At 28.3% G+C, this 25,600-nt stretch overlaps 2 protein-coding genes across 2 annotated transcripts in view; one reads left to right on the top strand and one right to left on the bottom strand.

Annotated features, from left to right (window-relative positions):
- Positions 1-12,156, bottom strand: part of LOC117176527 (tyrosine-protein phosphatase non-receptor type 61F-like) — a 33,849-nt gene extending 21,693 nt beyond the window's left edge. Inside the window, exons 1-7 of the mRNA XM_033366782.1 lie at positions 11,862-12,156; positions 9,999-10,233; positions 7,113-7,415; positions 6,787-6,894; positions 6,522-6,685; positions 6,321-6,451; positions 1,355-1,428 (exon numbers count right to left, since the gene is read on the bottom strand). Coding sequence (XP_033222673.1) covers positions 1,355-1,428; positions 6,321-6,451; positions 6,522-6,685; positions 6,787-6,894; positions 7,113-7,415; positions 9,999-10,233; positions 11,862-11,881 — 1,035 coding nt within the window. The 5' untranslated portion in view covers positions 11,882-12,156. The remainder of the gene's footprint in view (positions 1-1,354; positions 1,429-6,320; positions 6,452-6,521; positions 6,686-6,786; positions 6,895-7,112; positions 7,416-9,998; positions 10,234-11,861) is intronic.
- A 166-nt stretch (positions 12,157-12,322) lies between these two features.
- LOC117177515 (nurim homolog) overlaps positions 12,323-25,600 on the top strand; it is a 14,249-nt gene continuing 971 nt past the window's right edge. Inside the window, exons 1-2 of the mRNA XM_033368270.1 lie at positions 12,323-12,674; positions 18,154-18,637. Of these exons, the coding sequence (XP_033224161.1) occupies positions 12,542-12,674; positions 18,154-18,637 (617 nt within the window). The 5' untranslated portion in view covers positions 12,323-12,541. The remainder of the gene's footprint in view (positions 12,675-18,153; positions 18,638-25,600) is intronic.

Below are 25,600 nucleotides of genomic sequence, written 5' to 3'. Positions count from 1 at the left end.
TAATTTTATTTAAAAAATTCAATAAACACAACTAATTTTTAACCAAAGAAATGCATTTTTTACCAAAAAAGATTAATTTTAACAATATACATTTATTGTGAATGAAAGCTGGGATTTTTACCCTGATATTTCAATTTTCAACCAAAAAAGTGAATTAGTCACCAATAATATTAATATTCTATCAAAGAGACAAAACTTCTACTACAGAATACAGAAATTTGCAAACGAGTAGGTGAAGTTTCATTTCAAAATGTTTACCCAAACATGGAATAGTTACAATTTCGGTTTAAAAAATTAATTTAGAGCAATAACAAAAGCAATGGAAATATAGGAAAATGGTTATTTTTCATTTATTGTGTTATATGCACAAAAAATTAGTTTTCTTACTGTCAAATTTTTAAAATAAAATTATTTATTATATTGATATGACAAGTCTGCCCAGCAAACGTGGTAAATGGAATCTGATGGAAAATTCGAATATTATTTTTTGTAGACGTTAAAAAAATATTAAAAGTACGGTATCAGACAATTAGACAAGCGGCTAATTTTAACGCGATATTAAAGAAAGTTTTGTAAATCAAATACGTTTTCAAATCATATAAGATTTTTTGTTTAATTTTAACTGAGTGAATTGGAATTTTTAACCCCAAACTTTAAAAATGGCGAAAACTGAGGTAATACTGATATTTAAATTGATCAGCATAGGAATTACTATAAGAATGAACAAACTTCCCAGACAAACAAAAATTTGATGTTTTGGGGTCCAGTGACCACCATAGATCAGTTAACAAAGCCGAGAAAGAAATATATCAGCCTACATTAATTTTTTTAAGGTCTAAACAGGAGGTGTAATTAGTCTGCACTTAGCCTGGGAACTCTCTTGGCACGGAAATACAATGTTAATTGAATGAAGGGAAACGGGATCGTGAGAAAATTTGTTTACATTAGTTTTAAAATAGCTTTCCTCGCCACTCTTTTAACTGGGACCTCAAAAGTGCATAAAAACTAAACAGGGAGGGAAAATAGTACGTAGGCGAATACAATCTTTAAAGAAAAAGAAAGGATAAAAAATATGAATAAAATAAATATCGTTTTATCTTGTCAAGAGTATTTGGATTGAGGACGAAACCTGTGGATCGTCAATGAAGCGTGAATGTGAAAATGGTTGTAGACTTTCTTTTAAGGTTGTGACGCCGGATAACGTCAGTATGACAAATCGCAGTGAATTGTGTATGTACGAAGAAAAGAAGGAAAAAGGTAGTGTGGAAATCTTTCAAATGAATTATCTTCATATTAAATATCTTGTTATCTATCTTAATTAATTATTTTTTTTAATTGATATCGAAAAAAAAACCTGAAAGAGGATCGCCCAAGCCCCTTTAGAGTTGATCTCCAGGTACTCCGTCTCCACGTTACTAATCATTCTGCCTTTCGGGTTCCCCGATGATTAAATTTTTTTTATCCACTGCACTGTGCACGACTCTTCCTATCGTTCTCTTAATTTTTCACGCCGAGAACCTCCGACTCCCACCACCGAGTTCTCTCTTTGGCTTTGCCACGATCAACGCCGCTTCCGCCACACAAAACAAAGTCGACTATTTTTTTATATGGTATAAATACACGTTAAAATGCATTCCCGGGTGAAAGTTGATGCAGTGCTTGGAACACTCCAAAAACAGAAAATTCAACCAAATTCAACAGCATCAACGTGATGCAGTGCTCCAAATTCTGCTCTCGTACCCCTTTACTCATTGTGCATGCGCCGCAGAGCCCAATGAGATTTATTGCTTCAGGAGAAGCTGGGGAGAAACATGATGCCAACGTGAAAAATTAAATACATTCTAGGTTTTTAGGTTAGTAGCCTCCTTAGCGCGCGCGACAATTCAAATGGTTTCAATTAAGGCACTCTTAGCAGTCTGATTTGTGAGCCCTAATTCCAAAAACGTAAAATTTTCACAATTTCAGCGAAAACGTTTTTTATTAGATTTACGTATTTGAACCTTCAAAATCTGTTGCAAATTTCATCGTCACAATTTAAAATGATTACATTTTTAAGTAGAGCTGTAACTACTTGCAGACTGCAAGGGGGCGCAATTAAATAAATTAACCAAAGAAATGTAGAAGTTTTGAATTACAAATAAAAATATTTCCATTTCAGGCCTCCGAAACTAGACACTATTAATCCTTTATGACACTTTCTTCAACGATGCAATTATTTTACTACTATTTTACAAACAATTAAACTATTTCTATTATTTTTTCCAATTCATTGTTGACTATAATTTAACTTTGCCTATAAAAATATTTTCAAACTTCTTCACGGATTGGCTAAAATAATATATCCGCCGTCTCAAAAATCGAAATTTCCAAGTTTATAAATTAAAAAAAAATATATTAAGCTATAGTTCAAAATAATTCATGTCAAAAGAAGATTATGAAACTATTCAAAATGAAACAATTTACAGATTTTAACGTTTAAAATTGAACTATTTTAATTCCAAAGCCTTAGTAGTTAAAAAAATGTAAACTTTCAATTAAAAAATTATAACCAATTTTCAAATAACTTGAAATTAATATATTCATAATTAAACACCTTTTTCAATTTCAAATGGTATTCAAATATTTATTCAAACCATTTTTTCATATTTAGAAACATTGAGATGTTCTTTAAAAATGAGCAATTATAAATCAAATATTTAAGACTAAACAATTTGATACTGAATTTTTTGAAATAGAAAGCCTTAAATCGTTAACATTTTAAATAATAATATTGAGGGTTAAAATTTTAATGGTTGCAATTTGTAATTTGTAAGTGAATATGCTGCATTTTTATGTTATAAATAATAATTAAACAATTATTAATTTGAAACGATTCAAAATACATATAATTAACCTTCTAGATTAAAGTGTTCAGTTTCATTTTCAATGCTTCGAACTATAGAATTCTTTAAACTGTTAAATTTATAAAACTTTTTTATTTAAAATTTTGCCGTTTAACGGTATTTAATTAAACATTTTTCAATTAAATTAATATAAATGAAAAAATGTTTAGCCTTAAGAGTTCGAACATTTAAATTTCAATGATCGTGAAAAAATTGTGTGAAACGACAAATCACCGAGAATTTTTTTCCACGACTAAAATGGCCACCCTGATTACAGAAACATTTAAGAGTACAAAAATTGCAACTGATTTAAAAAAAAAATTAAAATATTCTATGCGATTTTATGGAACTTGCATAGATTTTAAGGAACATAAAAATGGAATAGTTTTATTTATTTTACACGATTTCAGAGTGTTTTAAAGATTTCATCCGTTTTTTAGGAATAAATTTTAGTGAACTTCAACGGATTCCAACTGATTTTTAGAGAATTTTAGGGAATAAAAAAATTTCAAGGCGCTTCCGTGGATTTCATGGATTTCAGATATTACAGAAGAAATTATAAGATTACAAGAAATTTCTACAGATTTTATGGGATGTAAAAAGATTAAGGAGTTTTACATAAATTTTTTAAGAATCTGAACAACAGATTTCAGAGCTTATTTTACAAAATATTAGGAAAATCTCCAATCAGTATAAAAGATATTACGGTCTTTCAGAAGTTTAGAAGGAATTTAAAAATGTTTTATACATTTTTGGAAATATTTTCAAGTTTTTAAATACTTTAAATATTTTGATAAATTCTATACTTCTTAAATATCTTTTTAAGTGACTCGAATTTCTCCAAATTAAAAAAAAAATTCTGCGTAATTAAAAAAATGCAGTTAAATCTTCCAGATTTTTCTGGCAAATTTGGAAATCTTTTTCAATATTCTCTTAAAATTATTTTCTATAAATGAAAAATCATTTGAAAATTTCCTAAGAATAGAGAGAAAATGATTCGATTTTCTTGAAACTTCTCAAAATTCTTAAAAATCTAATTTCTTTTGAAATTAAAAAAAATCTACATTTCTTTGATTTTTTTAAATCTTCAAATTGTACATTTTTTCAAAAGTTAAAAATCTTCTAATTATCTTATACAATTACTATAATTTTCCTAACATTGTTAAAAAGCTTCTAAATTTTTTTCCGAATCTTCAAACATCAAGGCAACATTAAAAAAATGTTAATTCTCACAAATTTTACATAATTTTTAAATCTTCGAAATCTTCAAAAATCTACGTTGTGTTTTAAATCTTCTCAAGATTTCAATTATTTTTAAATAAATTTGAAAGTTTTAAACTATTTCAAATCATTTAAAATATCATTCAGTTTTCTTAACATTTTTAAATCCCTACAAGATACAATAAAATCGTCCTAAATTCTTCCAGATTCTTTTTCAAAATTTTTTGAAATCTTCAAAACTACAAATTAATTTTTAAAATAAAAATTGAATCGTTAAATATTTTTCTAGAAATTATTAAAAATTAACAATTTACAATAAAAACTAAAACCTTAAATATTTTCCCAGAAATGTTATAGTCGGTAAGGATAATATTTTGGTTACCGGTACCGACAGTTTTTTTACCGGTACTAAAAGTGTATACAGTTCGTAAGTCAAGCCATTCTAAGTTTTTATTTATAATTTTATTTTTCTCATAACTTTCAAACGGTGAGAAAAGTTTGACAATTATAATGTAGCAGAATAATGAACAAAATTACTTCCCGATATAAAAAAAAATATTATTCACAATTAAATTTTTCTCTTTTGTGAATAATGTTTAGAAACATTTAGAAATAAATTTTATCATGCAATAAAATTACTTATTTGAACATTTTTATTTACAAAATGGATGGTGCAGAAATTCATAATTTTCTAACATAGATAAAAAAAACTGCAAACAGCCACTATAAATCATATTCGCGCAGTTTGGTACCCGATCAGTTTTTCGACACCAATGTATCTGATATTTTCGAGATATTTGTCAACATAACATTTTTTTAAATACGAAAAAAGAGGCACAAAAACTACATTTTTAAAATATTATTTGAGATTTTTAAAAAAATATTTAGAGGTCAGTTGTTTTATGGCCGAAACGCAAATTTCTTAGGTTAATAATTTTTTTCACAATTTTATATTTTTCATTAAAATATGAAAGTGTAACTTCTTCACAAAAAAGAGAAATTTCTTTCAAATTTTTGGTGTCAGAAAAAAAAAATTTAATTGGTATACAACATCCATAAAGCATCAATTTTATAATAAACTGCATTTTTGGGTGTCAAATTTGTATTGATTTAGTATTGAAATACCTAAAAAATAATTGAACCAATTTATTCAGAATAATACAATTATTGTATTGAAAAATGAATACCAACGATTTTTATAGGCACTTGCATTTATTTATACACATTGTTTAATAAAAAATGTAATTCCTTACTAGTTTTTAAATTGGAGTGATTTCAATGATTTAAAAACATTTTTAATTCTAAAAACTTGTAATGCACTAAATTAATTATTTTAATCATTGCTTACGGCAGTATTTTTCATAAGCTTCATATCTCAAAAAAATTGTAAGCCTAAATTTGACCCTTGAAACTGCAGTCTATCACAGAATTGATTATATGGATCTTAAGCACCCTTCAAAAAATTTCTAACACCAGAAATTTCAAAGAAATGTCACATCTTTTTGAAGAAGCAATACATTTAATTTTTACGACAAATTTAAGAAATTTAATCGAGAATAAATAAGTTTTAAGTTCTTCTTTAACGTCCAACATTTAAATTTTATATACTACGATATTCTTTAAAAAAAGAATCAAACGATCAAATTTGGATAACACACTATTAGATATATCCAAAATTGTAAAAAAAAATAATCAAGGAAAGAAAAAGAAGGAAGCCTCAAAATTTCCTTCTTTCATTTTCTCTCGTCTTGTTTAATTTGCTTTAATTATCAAAAAAAACAATTATAAAAATCTACCAACATATTGGTTTTCTTTTTATCTCAAATAATTACAAAAAAATGTGAAACTGTACAAAAATAAATACGATTGCGATTTTGATGCGGTTAGTGGGCGCCCTTTTTAGAATAAGTTTTTTTTTTAACCAAGCATGAAGAAAATATGCAAGCGTGAACAAAGTTTGGAAATATCTTGAAAATAGGAGAAAAGGTGGAAATGTTTCGAAAAAGTGGAAGAAATAGGAATAGGAGAATGATTAAATGACTACTTAATTTTACTGGGCTTTCGTTTAGATTTTTACGAAAAGTGTGCAAAGAGAAATATAATACGAACGACTTCGTTTTATTTGATAAAAAACCAGTTTTGGAAATTTGAAATGTATGATTATAAAATTAGTATAAAAATAAATAAATAGATATACTGTCCAGAAAAGCACTTTTCACTCTTCCTTTTTTGCGGATTTCATTTCCTGGCTATTTTCCAATTTTTCAGAATCATCCGCCTTTCTTTTGTTTGACGCGCCTTTCAACCAAGAAGCCATAAGACCTGTTGGGCGTTTCTTTCTTTCCACCCTATGTAATCAAGGTATTAAATCAATAGTCTTTCAAACCACATATATAATAGGATTGAAGATGCACTCACTTTTTCTCCAAATCGATTGGACTTATACAATCCTCGTTTTGATAAAAGACACTATTAACTGCAGTTGAAACCGGATACCATTCTACGACATCCTCTTTCAGAGATAGTCGGCGTAAATTCCCCAAAGCTTTTTCCATAGGAGTGTCCTCATAACTCAGCCAATCCTTATCATAAAAACAGGAAATGATAAAGAAAATTCTTGTGTAAAATTAAGCCAGAATATATTTTCAAATTTGATTCAAGTGTAATTGTAAAATTATGATACCTGAACTTCTTCTTCGCTCGTAAGAAAAACGGGAGTCCTATGATGAAGCCAAGACAAAACATTGTTTGCTTCTCTGGTTAACATTGAAAAACTGTGCACAATATCTCCCTGTAATTGAATTTAACAAAATTTAAATATTCGGGATCTCCAGAATCGCTTGAGTATAACACAAATCGTTACACAAATAATTGTTTATGGATATAGTTTTGTTTAACCGTTAATAAACAAATGACTCTTCGTAGAAGTTTTACCTAGGTTCGCATGCCAGAAAATCTTTCAAATATGAATGAAAAAAATGACATATTCTAATGATATTTTTAGATTACCGTGCCAATTTTGAATGTATTGAATATTCCGGCTAATTTCAACAGCTTTAAACCTTTCCAGCCTGTTTCTTCAGACCAGGCGTCTGACCAGGAACTTTTATCTTGCACTTTAATGTCATTCTCCTGCTTGGCATATATGAAATATGGTTGTTTCGTAGATCCATCTCTTTTCCATTCATAAAATCCTTCAACAACTGCAATGCATCGTTTTCCTTGACGTAGGGGTGGCAAATACATTTTTGAATTTTGCAAGTCTTCCAGGCGAGCATTGTGTGTAGACATTTTGTGTTTCCTATAGTCTCCCTGAATTAAAACATTGTACCATTTATTTAAATATATTTTGAGAAAATATATTCTTGTGGAAATTAAATGCTTATAGGTCAGTGCGAAACAAGAGAATTCTAGCATTTGAGTACCAACATAAGTAAAATATTTTTTAAATATAATTATTTTGTTAAAAATTAATTTTATTTTTATTTTTGGACTGAAAAATGAACTATTTTGTTGAAAATTGGCCTTTTTTGGATTAATTAAACTATTTTTTATTTAAAATTAAAATATTTTAGGTTAAAATATCAATGATTACATTTTTGATTTCGAATTTATCTTTCATGATTGGAAATTTCATTAATTAGTTAAAAATTCAACATTTTTGTTGAAATATTTTGGTTTGAACATTCTATTGTTTTGTCAAAAATGTTTTTTTTTGGCTTGAAAATTCAGACACGTTAACATTTTTTTCTTTTTAAATAAAAAAAAACAAACTTTTTGGTTGAAACGTAAAAAATATTCTTGATAATCTTAGTTGGTTGAAAAACAACTATTATTGTGAAAATTCATATTTTTTTTTACGAATTCAACTATTTTTGATATAAAATAATTAGTTTATTAAAAACAGCAATTTGATTAAAAGTTTATTTTTTGTTGTTGTAAATATTGAACTTTTTTGTACAAAATTTGTCTTTTTGAGCAAACAAATCAAGCATAGGTTCAAGATAATTTGTATCGCCTCATTTTGTCACCTTATAAATTTTTAAGCAAAATTAATTTCAACAATTCAGGTTTCAATTCAATATTTTTGAAAGTTTCCAATACTCACCATATTAAAGATTTCTCAATTTTGAACGGTGAAAAAGACAGCACTTTTTTGGATGAAAATCATATTTTTAGTTAAAAAAGTGTATCTAATCACTTTAAAGGTCATTTAATATTACATAATATGATACTTATTAATAATATATTTATCATCTATGGTTCCCTTTTGTTTAAAAGATTAAGTAAAGAAATATTTAGTTTAAAACTTCTCAAATTTTGGAAGTTTCAAAATTTTATAATGTTGCACTTTCAAATTACAATATTTAAAATATCAGCACAACCATATTATTAACCATTTCAAAAATTCATATTGAAAGCCTTAATAGTTTCATTGTCTGATTGATTTTATTTTATTGGTTTTACTATTTGATTATTTAATTATTATTGATAGTTTGATTGGTATTTCTAAATTGCATAATTTAACATTTTAATATTTTTAATTGTTTGATTGCAATTTGAAATCTATACAATTGTCTGGGTTTGAAATTCGTAGAATATCAAATAATTGACAGACTTGATAGTTGAACAATTTTCAGTTTAAAGGATTTGTGATTAAATTCAAGCCTTAACAATGAGGATATTTTAGAACTACGGATAGAAAAAAGAATAAAATAAAATTGTGCAATTTTAAACATTGGAATCATAACTATAGAAATTTTTTGTATTCGTTTTTTAAAGTTTTTATTTTCCCTATTAATCCTTAAAATCTTTGATTTTAGTTAAAGATTTTAAAAAATTGATTAATTTAAAACTGAAAAATATTTGATTGGAAAATGTCAGGAATGACAAAATTTTCTAAATGAACTGTTAAAAATTAAACCATTTGAAATAAAGAAGTCAACAATTGTTTTGTTTCAAATTAAAGTAGACAAAAATTAAAATATCTGAAATTGATACCTGAGTAATTGAATAATTTCTTTAGTTTTATATGGTTACAATCTTAGAGTTTTACATTTTTATGTTAAACGCTATATTTGAATTTTGCAAAGTATATTAATAATTTTGAACATTTCTATTGTATAAATTATCTAAATTTACTTAAAATGTTAGAAAATTTAAAGGGTTTGCATATAAAAAAACTTTTAATATCACAATTCTTGGCGACCAGACATTTTTTTCAATTTTAAATGAAGTTTAGATTCGTTTAATCTTCCACGTTCGGTAGTAGAAATTTGTTGTTTTTTATTCAATGCCTTTTAAGTTAAATAATTCAATTTTCAAAATTCTAATCTGAAATAATTTAATTTCGATATTCTTCAAGTTAAAATAAAATTTTTTAATTTCGAACGCTTTGATTTAGAAAGTATACAAATTAAATACCTTTCTAATGAAATTGTCCAATTTTCAACATTTTAGCCTGAAATTTTTCAATTTTGAGAGATTCTAATTACAAATGTTTCAATTTTAAACGCATGTATTTAGAAATTGTACAAGTTCAATTCCTTTTCATTCCATTCGAAATTTTGTCCTTTTTCAAAGTTTTTCCCACTCTAAAATTGTCTTATATGGAATGTTTTCAAATAAAAATTGATTAATTAATTTTTTAAAGTTCAAATGCTTTCAAGTGAGAATGATTAATTATTTTTTCGAAAATATTTAAAACTTTGTTATATAATGGATTTTTAAATTGTTTATAGTTATAGGAAATAAATATCCAAAGAAGTGGACAAGCGCTTCGCGCGTGTACATTTATTGTAAATAATAATATTTGAAGATGCATGGCAAAAAAGAAGCATGGTAAAAATTATATATTATACAATATTAATATTAAATTGAAAAATTGTAGCACACCTGATGCCACGGAGGTATCATTCCCCAAAGCATAGGACAAATAATTCTTTCTTGATCACTATTAACATGAGATCCAGATGTCAAAATAGGTAGGACACTACGAGGTCCCATGTTATAGGAAGGCTTGTATTGAATATCATCAACTTTCGAAGGAACCCACTGTGCTTGGCGATATTTGCCAGAAGAAGAATCTTTGTATTGACAAACTCGACTCAGAGTTGTGGGTTGAAATGTACTGAAATATAAATATGTATCCTATAACTACAAAAAATTCTTTTTTGGAAAAAATGTCAAACATATGTTTTTTTTATTAACTGAAAAGTCATGATCCAATGCTGAAAAGTGATGTCCTATAATCAGATCTCTGCCATCCACAAGGGGCGGCAATTACTACGACTCATGAAACATTCATTGACGGTCTTTGATACTTGTTTTTAACGATGCAACTATTTTGCTAATATTTAAAACAAAAATGACACTATGGTACTATTTTCGTAAATATTTCTCGCTAATGTAAATATTTTATCACTTTGCCTTTAAATATATTAGAATACTTCTTCGCTGATTGGGTAAAATAACATAATCTAAATTCGAAAATCGAAATTTCAAAAATTTTCATCATTTGAAAAATTTTCAAAGTATTTTAGGGGTTCTGGAATTTGATAGAATTTCCAAGGACTTAAATAAGATTTACAAAATTACAATGGATTTTAACGGATTTGAGAATATTTTACAAGATTCTAAGAAATTTCAAGATTTAAAAGATGTCAAGGGGTTATAAAAGGTCATCAAAGGTTTCAGAGGATTTCAAGTACATCAAGATATTTTACGGAATTTGTAAGAATTTCTAGGGAAATTTAGGGAGTAAATGAGATGGAATGAAATTTTAACGGAGTTCTAGTCTTCGTAAGGCTGTTATGGGCCTTTTTTAAAAGGAATTTTAGAAGATATTACAAATTTCAAGCCGTTTTAGGGATTTCACAAGGTTTAATAGATGTGATCAATTTTAACATATTTTAAAGGATTTTAAAGAGTTAAGGGTATTTAAAAAATTGCAAAGTAATTAAAGAAGACTTGAATATTTTTAAGGGTTTTCAGAGAATTCCATGGAATTTCAGACAATTTTAAAGGATCTTAAAAGTCATCCAGAATTGATTATAATGTTTTTTTGTTGTTATATTTAAAAGATTTCAAGTCATTCCAACGGATTCCTCTGAAACTTTAGGGAATAAATTAAAAGTAATTTCAAGGGCCTTCTAGTGATTTATAAGGATTTCAGAGCTTTCAAAGGATTTCACAACATTTAATAGATGTTATAAATTTCAACATATTCTGAAGGATTTAATCGTTAAGGGTAATTAAAACTTCGAAGGAATTAAACGAGATTTATACATTATGAGTTTCAAACAATATTTCGTAAGATTTCAGAAAATATCAAAAGATTTTAAAGAGATAGCCATGACATCAGTTGTCGTTAAAAAATTTCAAGGAATTCCAAGGGATTTCCATAGAGCTTTAAGCAATAAATTTAATTAATAATTAAATTAATAAATTAAATGGTGGGGCGCGGGGAACCTATTCGCACCGGGCCCGAATAGGGATAGCTACGGCGCTGCCTATAATATATATGTAAGTTACATCGCAAATACAATTTAAAATTACAAGAAAATTATTTCATGTACTTTTAAATCTATTCAAGCATGCCAAATACCGCCACAAAGAATATACAAAACAATGATACAAAATACGCGTAACCTGCAATTTATCGACTTTATAGAGAATCAATTTTTTTTTATTTTGGAGTTTTTTTGCAATTAAATAACAATTATAAAGAGTTGAAATGTGGTTGAAATATTAACTTACCAGCCACAGCGTCCACACATTTTTTTTCTTTTTGAAAAATCGTAATACAAACGGGAATAGCCAATTAAACACCCAAAGAAACAAAACAAACTCTTTTTGTTCAAAAAGTCAACGATCAAATGATTTTGAAAGTTTCAAGTTCACAATAATTTTATATAACAACAGCCACACATGATAAATTGGTGAACGTTAATTATTATTTTGTGAAACAGTTGTTAAACTTCAGCTGTTTACGTTTTTGTTTACAAACAAAAATGAACAAACACAGCGACCACGCGACAATATTTTGCCCAACGAAATCAGTGATCAACTATACAATTTTTTCATTGGTTGACAGGTTAGGATTGTTTTAGTCCAACCAATGCAAAATTAGCACTAGTGGGACATAGGTTATTTTCATAGTAACTTTTTGTACTGAATGTGTGGTGAAATTGTTCATCTAGAGACCTAGTAGCAGACGAAGCCGAAGGACGCAGAAGATCCAGAAGATTGTTTGCTTTTCTGTCTGACGGGTGACGACTAACCTATAAATACACTGCTGTCATGTATGTAACTATCACGGTGTCAGCACCCAGCGGGTTTCATTGCTTTCCCTTTTTGTAACAAGAATACCATCATTCAAAATTAGATTCATGAGTATATTTTGATACATATATAAATTCGTTTCCAAAGCTGTGAAAATGCTTTCAGAAACTTTGCGTTTTAGTGTTTGGGGGAGCAGTTTTCTCTACACATTTTACGTTCTGTGCAACTTTATGTATTTCTTATCAAACCAGTATGATAATCAAAAAATTGCCAGTCGTCCAGAATCAGGTAAAATTCTTTATTATTATTTCAGGTATAACTTTTTATTGCATCTCGTTTTCGAGCTATAAGTTAGAAATTGATCTTTGTTTTTTCTGTAAGACAATTTCATAATATTTAAAAAACCGTGTCTAGGTTCACCGAAATTAAGTAAGCGTAGAACAAATATTTTCGGTAAGCCCTTGAGAGTTGGAAAAGGGCGTCTATGCTCTAAAATTCGGTGAATGTAAGACAAATATTTGCGGTGAGCCTTGACACTTCGTATTTAAAAAGTAAAATTCACATATCACAAAATTAATTATTTGGACAATCCATGTTCTTCTTTAACTTTTAAGGATTTAAAAAAATTTGTTATTTCATTTGTGAAAGTAGCTTTATAATAATGGATTGTAGTATTTGGTTAAAAATTCAACTCTTTTTGAAAATTAGTTTTTTTGGTTGAATTCAACTATTTTTTTATTTAAAATAAAAATCTTTGTCAAAATATCATCTATTAAATTTTGCATTGAGAATTCAACTTTTGTTATGGAAATTCAACTAGTTGCTTAAGCGTTAAACTCTTCTGTTCTAAATTCATCTTTTTATTGAGGATTCATCATTTGAGTAGAAAATTCATAATTTTGTTTAAAAAATTAATTTGGTTGTTTTTCTTAAAAGTAACTTTTTTAAACTGAAAACTTAACTGTTCCATTTAAAAAAATTTTAATTGATCTTTTTTAGTTGATTTTTCAACTATTTGTTGAAATTGGAGGCATTTTGTTGAAAATTCGTATTTTTTGTAGAAAATTCATATTATATTCGTTAAAAATGTAACTGTTTGAAAAATAACTATTTGAAACTAAAATTTTAACTATTATATCTTTGGTTGAAAATTGGCCGTTTGCAGTTGAACATTTAACAATTTGGTTGAAAATTAGTTTTTTTAGGTGGTTGAAAAAAAATGTTAACTGGAAATTTAACTGTTCTATTTTTGATTAAAAATTTATCTTTTTTTAGTTGAAATTTCACCTACATATTTGGTTGGAATTTTATGTATTTTGTTGAGAATCCGTTTTTTTTTTGCAGAAAGTTATTATTTTTCGTTTAAAATTCAACTATTCTGACAGACGATTCATAATTTTGGATGAAAATTCCTCACATTGTGTAAAAATTTATAAAAACTTTTTCTTTCAATAAATAGTTTAAAGTAAAAGTTTAACTATTCCATCCTTGTTTGACAATTGATCGTCTTTAGTTGAAAAATTCAATTAATAAATTTTTTATTGCGGATCTTTTTGTGTATAAATATCAACTTCCACATTTTTTGTTGAGAATTAAGCTTTATTGGTTAGAAATGCATGATCATTGTATACATGCAACTACTTGCTTGCACGTCAAATTCGCTGGTTAAAAATTCATTTTTTATTGATTCATAATTTTAATTCAAAATTCCTGTTTGATAGAAAGTTCATGTATTTTATTGAAATTTCGTCTTTTTAATTGAAAATTATTCTTCTTGGTTTAAATTTAATCTTTCTGATTTAACATTCAACTATTCGAATTAAAGATTCATCATTGAGTGGAAAGATCGCATTTTTTAAATTCAATTATTTCAGTAGAATGATTTATCATTTTGGTTGGAAATTTATCCCTTTGGTTAAAAATTTAACTAATTTGTTGAAAATTAGTTGTTTTTTGGGTTATAAATAAATTTTTTTTAAACTAAAAATTTAACTATTTGATTTTTTGTTCAATATTTATCATTTTTAGTATAATATTTATCATTTTTGGTTGAAATTTCGACTATTTGTTTGGAAATTGATGTGGTTTGTTGAAAAATAACAATTTTCGTTAAAATTCAACTATTCCAGCAGAAGATTCATAGTTTTGGTTAAAAATTCATCACTTTGGTTGAAAATTTAACTATTTTTTTGGAAATTTAACCTTTTCAGTTTTGGTTAAAAATTTATCTTATTAAATTGAAAATCCAACTATGTACTTGAAGATTCATATATTTTGTTGAAATTTAATTATTTTATTGAAAATTCTAGTGATGCCCCCGAGCGAAATTTTTCTATACTGAGACGATACTGATACGATACTCCCCTTCCAGTCTCGGATTTGTATTTCTCGGTTTTGTGTCGCATCGGAAAAATATCGAAAGTGTTGTCTCGTATCGGTATCGTATCGGAATTCCGAGACAAAATGACTAGATGGGATTTTCCTCGTTCACAATAGGAGAGAGAGAGAGTGTAGGGAAGAAATTTTAAATCACTCACTTAGTTATTTGTTTCATTCAAACAAACTGAAACTTGTTTCAATTCAGGTTTTAAATCAAATCGTTTACTGGTCAAATAAAAGTTTGTTTTATTTAAACAAAAGTTTTTATAAAAATAAGTTCTCTTAATTTTTATTTCTTGAGCTATTTTATGTTTTATGTTAGCTTATTTATTTATCTTATAATTAGTGAAAGCTTACGAGTTATTTAGAAGTTTTAAAATGATTCAAGAACAATTTAAGTCTTGAAAATATAGCAATACAATTTTAAGAAAAATTATATTTTTGAAGATAGCCAACAACGTATTTAGAAGCTTTTCAAGCGTTTTGAAAGGTTTCAAGAAAATGATGAATTGTCTTCAGTTTCCTAGAAAAATTTTATAATTAATTTTTATTTTTTATTTGAAAAACAACCATTTCTAATATTTCAAAAACTTGCACACTTGGCCCAAAAAGAATCTGAAATATTTTAAGGTATTTTTTCATTTTGCAGTTTTTTTTTAAATTTCAGGAAAAATTCAAAATATTTAAACAGATATTTAGAATTTTTTTAAAGTTTTGAAAAAAAATTAGAAGATTATTTATAAGTTTATTTATAATGTTTTAATTTTATCCAATTTTCTTTATTCGAGTTAGTTCCAAAGACTTTTAGGAATTTTTCACAAGAAGTAAATTTCCAAATATAGAAAACAAAAAATTTAGAAGCCTTTCACTTGTTTTGAAAGATTTCAAGAGAATAAAAATTTTTCTTAAGTTTTCTAGAAAAATTTAAATTGATTCTTTTTCTTTTTGAAAAATTAATTTGGCGAAAATATTCAAAAAAGATTTCAAAGTTTTTAAACACATTTACAAACTTTTCATAAAAAGACTGTGGAAGGGTTTTAGGTAATTTTATTCAATTTATCAGATTTTTTTAAAGAAAAAATTCGAATTATTTAGAAAGATATTAAGAATTATTCGGCGTTTTAAAAATATTTCAAGGTTATTTAGGTTTTGAAGAGAAATAAGCGAAACTTTCGATCAAAAACGTACATTTTTTAACATTTCTAAACAAACTTTTAAATAATTTTGAAAGATTAAAAGAAAATACAAATATTTTCTCAAAATTCTTGGAAAAATTTGAAATAATTTTTTATTTTAATAATTACTTATTAAACAAAATTCAGAACGATTAAAAAAATAATTCTATAAAATGTGAAAGATTTGTGGAAATGTATTGGTGCAACTTTTGTAATTTTGAAAGTTTTTCTTAATTTGTTAGAAAAATTCGAGTTGGTTTCCAAGATAAGAACTAATTTAAGAATTTTTGAAGAGACTAAAAATAATCCCAAACTTGAAAATGTTGCCGAAAAAATATAAAATATTTCATAATTTTTTCCAAATTTCTAAAAGTTCTAAAGTTTGAAACGTCAAACTGACAAATTACACCTCAGATTTTGTAACATTGTATAAGATAAAAAAAAGTTCTGTACGTTTTTCTAAATTCAATTCTAACGTATCTGAAATCTTCAGATATATTTTTAAGTTTTCCGTGAAATCATAGACAAAAATTGGATTTATACTTCAAAATCAAAATGGTAATACTGATTATCCTGCTCTCATAATACAAATGTGTTAATATCTATAATAGGTTATTATTAGATGTGTTTTAGTGTTAATAAAATTAAATTTTATTTTCTTTTGAGTTTTTAAATTTGCTTGTATTAATATTATAGTCACAATTATTGGAAAAAATATGGAAAAATCTAATCACAAAATTATTAATATTCTTATTATCAAAACAAAAATAAGAAATTGACATTTACGGAAAAAATCAGTAAAAGCTTTCTATTGAAACTTATTTATAATTTACTCTTTTAGAAACGCGTAATTTAAAAGTAGCTGCAAAAAACTTAGTGAACACCGTTTTGATAAAAAATGGGTTTATTGCATACAAAATGCATAACAAATTAATTTCCTATTGTGGTAAAATGATTGGTTTAAAATATAATTTTATTATCATTCACAATTTTTATTAACATTTTAGTTTGGTAATATTTTTTGAAATTACTATCATTTAATCACAAAATAAATAATATAAGATTTCTTATTTTTGAGGATTTTTATCAAAAAAATGTCTGTAATACTGTTATATCACCGATAACATGATCTTCAACTTTTATTTCATCAGGAAAAAATAATTTGTTTGTTATTATCATTCAACATACCCATATTTGGGGAATAAGTTTTTATTTTTGTGACAAATTTAAAATTCAATTTCTAATCGCTATTCAAAGCTGATTTTTAAAACCGATGAAATTTTTATCTCCAAATTCTCGGTCGTTTTTGTCGGAATTAGCAGTATTTAACATTAAACTTCATTTACCCCTATTCACGCGGTTCATATCTACAGAGTAATTTTGTCCATTTGTTTTAACTGAAACATTACATTTTTATCGCATTCTGCAAACAAGCCTGCTCCAGTTTTAGAAAAGTGTCACTTTGAGATTGCCAACTTCAACATCCACTTCATCAGACGTCGATAAATTTTTGTAATAAAACAGTTTTGACTTAAATTGAGCAATACTTTATCTCGGAAGTGGATACCTGCTTCATCTTTTAACGATGATTTCGATTTTACAGGCTCCTTTTTCTCTGTTTCGAAACATTTCTATTTTGTTGGTTATCCAGCTCTGTACTGCCACCTTCCGTTTTTGTAATTTATACAGTTTTTCAAAATTAAAAAAAAATTAAGTTGGTTTAAGAGACATGTAGAAATTTTAAAAGTTTTGAAGCTTAAAAATCTAAAAGAGAGTATTCTTCATGTTCTTAACATTCATAATTAATGAAATTTTTTGTTCATTATTTTCTAATTTAGAAACAATGCAAAAATGTAATAATATGATACATTGAAAATACAGCAGTCTGGTCTCAGAATCGCGAGACGATACGAGCGATATATCGGTTCGCCGATACGAAAACGATACGAGACAAAACCGAGACTGGAGTCTCGAAAACCGATACCGATACGAGAAAAAACCGAGATTTTTCGATACTTTATCGAGACAGTCTCGTATCGAACGGCATCAATAGAAAATTCGTTTTTTTGTTGTTGCTCTTTCTGCGCTGTGATCCTTGAGATTAACAGAAAATTTTAATTCAGGATTTGAGTAGTCACCAAGGTCGTATTTTTTAATTTGGTGAGTACAAATATGATCCCAATAATTAAAAATCTAATCTTCATATTTTTCAGATGACAATTTAGTCCTGACTATGCTATGGGATTTCTTGATAGACACCTGCCTCATAAGTGCCTTCATACTTCAGCATTCCGTTATGGCTAGTGATTTCGTAAAAAGAATTTACTCTGCCTTAAAAATAGAAGATCTCGATCGAAGCGTGTATAACGCATGTAGCGCAGCTGTTCTTCACTTGATGGTTAAAACTTGGGTGCCTGTGTCATTGGTGACGCTTTGGAACATCAACACAACTTCATATTCCAAAATATGGCTGTTAATGACAGCGATTCATGTTCTGGGTTGGGTTTTTATATATAGTGGTTGTTTGATGATGGACATATCAGAGTTGGTTGGATTAAAACAAGTTCTTTACAAGATTTCTTGTAGACCTTGCCCAATGAATATGAAGTCTAGAGAATTGAGGCGCTTCTATGGTCACATGAGACATCCAAGCTTCACTGGCTTTCTTATGATTCTTTGGATTCATCCTATTATGAGGTATGCAGTATTTACTTTAAAAAACATTCATGCAGTTTCCTAGATTTTAAATCAACAAATTAGGGAGGAACATGCCATAAGTAAGATTCAAGATTTTATAATACTGTTGAAGTATGTTAAACTTCTCATAATTACGCGTCATTTTATAAAATATAACAATTTTTTATTTTTGTGGAAAATCAACTCATTGAATATCTTAAATACCAATAGGGGTACCAGCGTAGTAAAAACATTAAAAATTGAGTAAAATTGCTTCCAAATTCCATTCAGTTTCGGAACCCAACCATGATTTTGTCGTGTCAAGTCATTGAAAAAAGCACGAAGTTTTTATTTGAACTTGTACAGTTTTTTGGGACGACTGAAAAATCCCTAAGAGTAACATTCTCGACACTGTAAAATTCCCAAAAAATAAAATTTCCTAATAATAAAACTCATGAATACTAAAATTTCCAAATTTAAAAATTCCCGAATAATAAAATTCTCAATAGTTTATAATATTATCGATTTTGAACACTTCTGAATAATAAAATTCCCGACAGAAAATTGCAGAATTATAAAATATTGAAACTGCAAAATTCTCAAATTAAAAAATTCCCGAATTTAAACAATTGAAAAAATTTTGTTTTATAAATATTATTTATCAAAAATCGAATAATTAAATATTTTTAGCAAAGAAATTATTTTGAATATTTAAAGTTACTGACATTATTGTTTGAATTTAAAATAACTATAGTTGAAAAAAAAAACGATATTTTCAAAAAAAATTTTTTCCATTATTATTTTTAATTTTAAAAGTAATTCTAAAAACATTAAAAATAATGTTTATAAAAATTTTTTATTTTTTATTTTTAATATATTACCAGAATTTATTTTAAAAAATTAATTGTTTAAATTAGGGAATTTTCTAGTTTGGATATTTTATAATTCGTCATCGTTCTGTCGGGAATGTTTAAAATCTTAAAATTTTTAATTCTGCAATATTATAAAAAGTTCGGTAATTTTATTATTGTGAAATTTTACGATGTCGGAAATTTTATTTTTCGGGATTTTTCAGTCGTCCCATTTTTTAAAGAAATCAGACATCATTTCTAGTAAGCTTTACCGCCTTCTTTAGAAGTTTTTGCGACTAGGAAAATTTGTTCATAAAACCATATTTTCGGATTTTTCTGGAAAACAACAAAAGCTCCAAAAAAATATTTAATATAAAAGTTTGCACATCTATAACATTTCTACCAAAAATGCCCCTTGCTCTTTTGCGCCACTTACGAGAAAAAATAAAAGTATGTTAAAAAAACTCCCACTTTTCGTGTTATTCACAATTACGATAAATATAAAAATATATATTTTTGATCTCTTCAATAAGTAACTTAAAATATAAAATAATATTTAATTCTTTTAAATTGAAAAACTCTGAAATAATTATACTCATAACTCTCAAATTTTGGTGATGCCATTTCAGAAGCTAAATTATTGACAAAAAACTTTAAAAATAATAATTTATGTTCAAAAATTAATAAAATAAGTTTACTTACTAAAAGGATCTCTAAAATTCGGAAGTTTTCCGAATAATGTTTAGTAATTTATACTAAATTATTTATTTATTTGTTTGATATTTTATTTCCTTTTTGAACCTTTTGAATGTATTAATATGCGAATCAAAAGTGATTACAAATATTTTATTACTTTAATTCTGAGTTGGAACAGGGAATTTAAGTAAAAAACATTATTTTGCGATTGGTGCAGGGAAATCCAGTAAAGAATAAGTATACTTCTAACTTTGGAACAAGAAATATCGAAAAAAATTATAATTTCGCCTTATGACAGAGTGTTTTTATAAAGAGTTTTAGTTTGTCTTGGAACAGGGCATTTTTGACATGGAACAGGTATTGTTTTTAAACCAATATCGATTTGGATTTTCAGAGTCAGAATTCGTCACAATTTAAAAGTTTCCTCTTCCAAATTTGAAAAAAATGAGTTATAATAAAAAATTTGGTGAATAAATATAATTCTGACTTGGAACAGGGAATTTTGGAAATGAATTTGATTTTCGCTTGGTATAGGGAATTTTCTAAAAGAATGATAGTTCTGAATTTGGACGGGAAATTAGTAAATGAAATATAAACAAAAATTTCCGTAAATAATTATAATTTTGTCTCGTCATCTTTAAAGTAATCTAAAAATCTTTTTTCAAGTCAGAATTGATCAGATTTCGAAAACTTCTTGTTCCAAATCAGAATTTGCTTCAATTCAAAAATTCTTTTTCTTTTGCAAGTAAAACTTTTCCGGAATTTGAAACTTCCCTCTTCAAAATTTTAGAAAAATAAGGTTACTATATTGCTTTCTTATGGAGGGACTTACATTTTCAGATGAACTTTTTGGACATATTTCGATATAATTCGACTCGAGGAGCTCGAAACTATTTTTTTTTTATGTCCGGATGTGTGTAACTTTTTTGTGTTCACCATATTTTGAATAGTAAAAGAGTCCGATCATGAAATTCTGAGTCATGAAAGTCTTCGAGACGCATCGTTCGACCTGTTTTTGAATCTTTTATGACCTGACAGTACCGATTTATGAAGTTTGAAAAAAAATTTATTCTGTTTTTATGAGAAAACTTTTTTGATATTCAAAATACGACAATACTATATGCAGTTTATTTGTTCGCATCATTGAAACGCATCGATCGATCTATTGTTGAGCTTTTTATGACCCACCAGTACTAATTTATGAAGTTTAAAAAACTATTGTGTATTCTGTATATATGCAAAAACGTTCTCTCATATAAGGAATACTACAGTTCTGTATCTGTCATCTTTGTTTGCGTCTTTGAGGCACGTCGAATGATATATTGACGTACCATCCATGACCTCTTATAATCTAGCAATACCGATTTATAAATTTAAAAAATATATGTTTATCTTCTTGATATGAGAGAAACTTCGCGTCTTCGAGACGCGTGGATTGATCTATTGACGAACTTTCGATGACAATTTTTGATTAATACATAGCAACTTAAAAAGTAAAAACTAAGACAGTTACAATATTTCTATGAAGAAAACTTGTCGATGTGTTCATTGCAATAGAACACGTCAGTTGACATTTTGATGAACTTTCTGATTTTCTGAAAATAAGATTTCAAGTAAGACAGAAACATACATGAGCTTGAAAAATATTGATAATATCCATTTTTTCTCTGTTAGAGAAAAATCTCTCTCTTCGAGAAGTAAAGTTTATTTGCTATCTATGAGGAAGCAAAATGCTCATAAAATGAGCACAAATAGATGCACCCATAGCGAATACATCCATAGTATTTTTTGGAAATAAATGATGACCACAGAGTTTAGAACGTTCACATAAACGACGACAAAAAATTTATTTTACGATTCTTGTTGCTGAAATTATTTTTGGCAATCTAAAAACGCATTCCATGAAGAAATTTCGCCAAATTTTTGATTTGGGGGGGAGTAACAACCCCTAAAGTGATTTCCGTAGATGCGACAGAAAAGTCGACTACAAAGTGGATAAAGTTAATATATATTTAAGATAGTAATATGTCTGACCGTTTTAAGCAGAATAAATTTCATGGTGTTGAGAAAACTCGCTTCAACCCCTAAGAACCACCCCTAATGAAATCTGATTTTGGAAAATTCGGAAAATCGACAAAAATAGCCAGAGTGTAATAAAAAGTTATGTGTTTAACGTCCTGAAAAATTTCCCCTTTTGTTCCTTCGACTAATGCTAGTGGAAAGAAATCTCGCTCGGAAACTAAAAACTCACCCCTAATTAATAAGTTTCAAAAATTCTAGACAATTTCAAATTCAGTTCGAAACTGATCATTTAATAGCCTTAAAAATAATACAAAACAGCCCCTAATTATGGTAGAGGCAGAAGATCTCGGTCGGATACCAAAAACCCACCCCTAATGAAATCCGATTTTGGAAAATTCGGAAAATCGACAAAAACAGCCAGAGGGTAATAAAAAGTTGGGCCTCTAACGTCGTGAATAATTCCCCCTTTTGTTCCCCCGACTAATGCTGGTGGCAAGAAATCTCGCTCGAAAACCGAAAACCCACCCTTAATTAATAAGTTCTAAAAATTCTGGAAAATGTTCAATTCAGTTCGAAGTTAATACACATACGATCATTTAATAGCCTAGAAAATTAATAAAAAGCATCCCCCTAATTATGGTAGTGGCAAAACATCTCGGTCGGATACCAAAAATCCACTCCTAATGAAATCCGATTTTTGAAAATTCGAAACATCGACAAAAACAGCCAGAGGATAATAAAAGATTGGGTGTTTAACATCCTGAAAGCAAAAGTTCTTGCTCGGAAATCGAAAATTGTTGCCAACAGCATTAGCCCGGGAAACAAAAGAGTGAATTTTTCAAGACCTTAAACACACAACTTTTTATTACGCTCTGGCTGTTTTTGTCGAGTTTCCGAATTTTCAAAAATGGGATTTATTAGGGGTGGTTTTTTGTTATCCGACCGAGATGTTCTGCCACTACCATACTTAGGGAGATGCTTTTTATAAATTTTCTAGGCTATTAAATGATCGTATATGTATTAACTTCGAATTGAACTTAACATTTTCTAGAATTTTTGGAACTTATTAGTGTAGGCTGGGTTTTCTGTTTCCGAGCGAGATTTCTTGCTACCAGCATTAGTCGGGGGAACAAAAGGAGGAATTTTTCAGGACGTTAAACACCCAACTTTTTATTACCCTCTGGCTGTTTTTGTCGATTTTCTGAATTTTCAAATATCGTTTATTATAGGGGTGGTTCTTAGGGGTATAAGATTTGTTCCAGGCCAACAAATTTTGTATAACTTTTGAAATGTTTATTAATCTCTTGAAATCTTAAAAAAATGTAAATCATAAACTTATTGCATAAAGGTGTTAGTTGGGCGTACAATCTAAACAATGAATAATACAAACTACAAAATAGCCTCGGAAAGGACTGGAACTTTTAATGACAAAAGGCATGCACACGGAAAATCTATAGGTCATGTTTCAGGCGACGGATGGAGACTGGGTGTTTGGAATGCTAGGGGAGTAAATGATCTCAAGGTAAAAGAATTGCGTGAAACAATGGACGTGAAGAAACTAGATATTTTGTGTGTGCCCGAAACAAAGAAAAAGGGATGCGAAACTAAAGACATAAAAAACGGCGTGTTGAAAGGCGGATTTGAAATATGGTCAGGCGTAGACTGTGAATCACATGGTAAACAAGGAGTAGGTCTCATTTTGAATGAAAGAGCAAAGCAGCATCTCGGAGACCATGGCTTCGTGTCTCCCAGACTGCTGTGGGCTAGAATGAAAGTAGGAATCAGAAGACTATTTATTATAGCATGCTACGCGCCGGTTGATAGTGATCATAAAGAAGTAAAAGACGCCTTCTGGGACACTTTAAATGACACAATAAACATCTGCGAACATGGGGAAAGAATAATTCTACTAGGAGACATGAACGGTTGGGTGGGCATCCAAAATCAGGATACAGAAAGAGTATTGGGTAATTTTGGGGATCCAAGAACAAACTATAACGGAGATAAACTAGTTGGTCTATGCTTAGAAAGGGGTCTGTTTATCACAAATACTTGGTTTAGGCATAAAATGATCCACATGTACACCTGGTTTAAAGGAAATAGCCGCAGTATAATTGACTTTGTTGTTGCGGATGAAAGACTTAGAGAGTTAGTCAAAGATACAAGGGTTATGAGGGGTCCTGAATGCAATACTGATCATTACCTTCTGATCTCAAAAATTAACTTCGGTCGGGGTTGGAGAAAAAAGAGACCCAAGAAAGCAAAACAAACGCGAATAAAAATTGAGAACCTACAGAAACCGGATGTGCGAATAGATTTCCAAAATAAGATAATCGAAAGCATAGATAGGGCAACATGGGAGGACCGTATAAAAACAAACATTTAGAGGGCGCCTGGACAATGTTACGGGATATCCTTGTTAGATGTACGATCGAAGTGTGTGGTACCGCGGTTGTAGGAAGAATTTCTGGTGATGCGTGGTGGAATGATGAAATTCAGGCTGCCCAAAAAGTAAAAAGAGAAGCGTACAAGAGAACTTTAAACATCGCAGGTCTTAGCAATGAGGAAATAAGTAGACGTAGAAATAATTATAGACGCGAAAACAGGATACTTAAACGATTAGTTAAAGAAAGTAAAGATACAATTAGAGCAGAAGAAGAGATAAAAATACAAAACGACTTTGAAGGAAGCAGGAAACTACTTTATAAAAAAATGAAAGGAAACAAAAGTACAGAAATTGTCAACATTAGAAATAGTAGGGGGGAAATGGTATATGATGCAGACGGAATACTAGAGGCTTTCAGAGACTATTTTAGGAGACGATTCGGAGATGGAGCTATAGGACACCACAACTGCGATGTTGAACACGATGCGATGGAAAACCCAATTGAAAAAGTCTGTGTCACTGAGGTTAGGGATATAATGAAGAACTTGAAAAACGGTAAGGCTGCCGGGGTAGACGGTATTAACGCTGAAATGCTTAAACACGGTGGCGAGTACATACCACATAGAGTTTGCGAATTGATAAATTTATGTTTCGAGATGGGAGACGTCCCAGAGGATTGGAAAGAAGCTATTATCGTACCAATATACAAGAGAAAGGGAAATAAAAGCGAGTGCAATAATTACAGAGGGATTAGCTTATTAAGCACCGTAAGTAAAATATATTCAAAAATACTTATTCGTGGGGTAATGAAAATAACAGAAGCAAAGATTTGGGAAGTCCAAAGTGCGTTTATGCCAGGAAGGTCATGTACGGATCAAATATTTAGCTTAAGGAAAATAACAGAAAAAAAAGTTTGAGAGTAGGAAGAAAAGTTTTCTGTACATTTGTTGACCTAGAAAAAGCTTTTGACAAGGTAGATAGAAGTAAACTTTGGGAAGTTCTGAAAGAGTATGGAGTCAATGGATGGAT

Source organism: Belonocnema kinseyi, chromosome 7, assembly GCF_010883055.1.
Source record: "Belonocnema kinseyi isolate 2016_QV_RU_SX_M_011 chromosome 7, B_treatae_v1, whole genome shotgun sequence".
NCBI classification, from domain to species: Eukaryota; Metazoa; Arthropoda; class Insecta; order Hymenoptera; family Cynipidae; genus Belonocnema; species Belonocnema kinseyi.
This window is presented reverse-complemented; position numbering and strand designations above follow the sequence as displayed.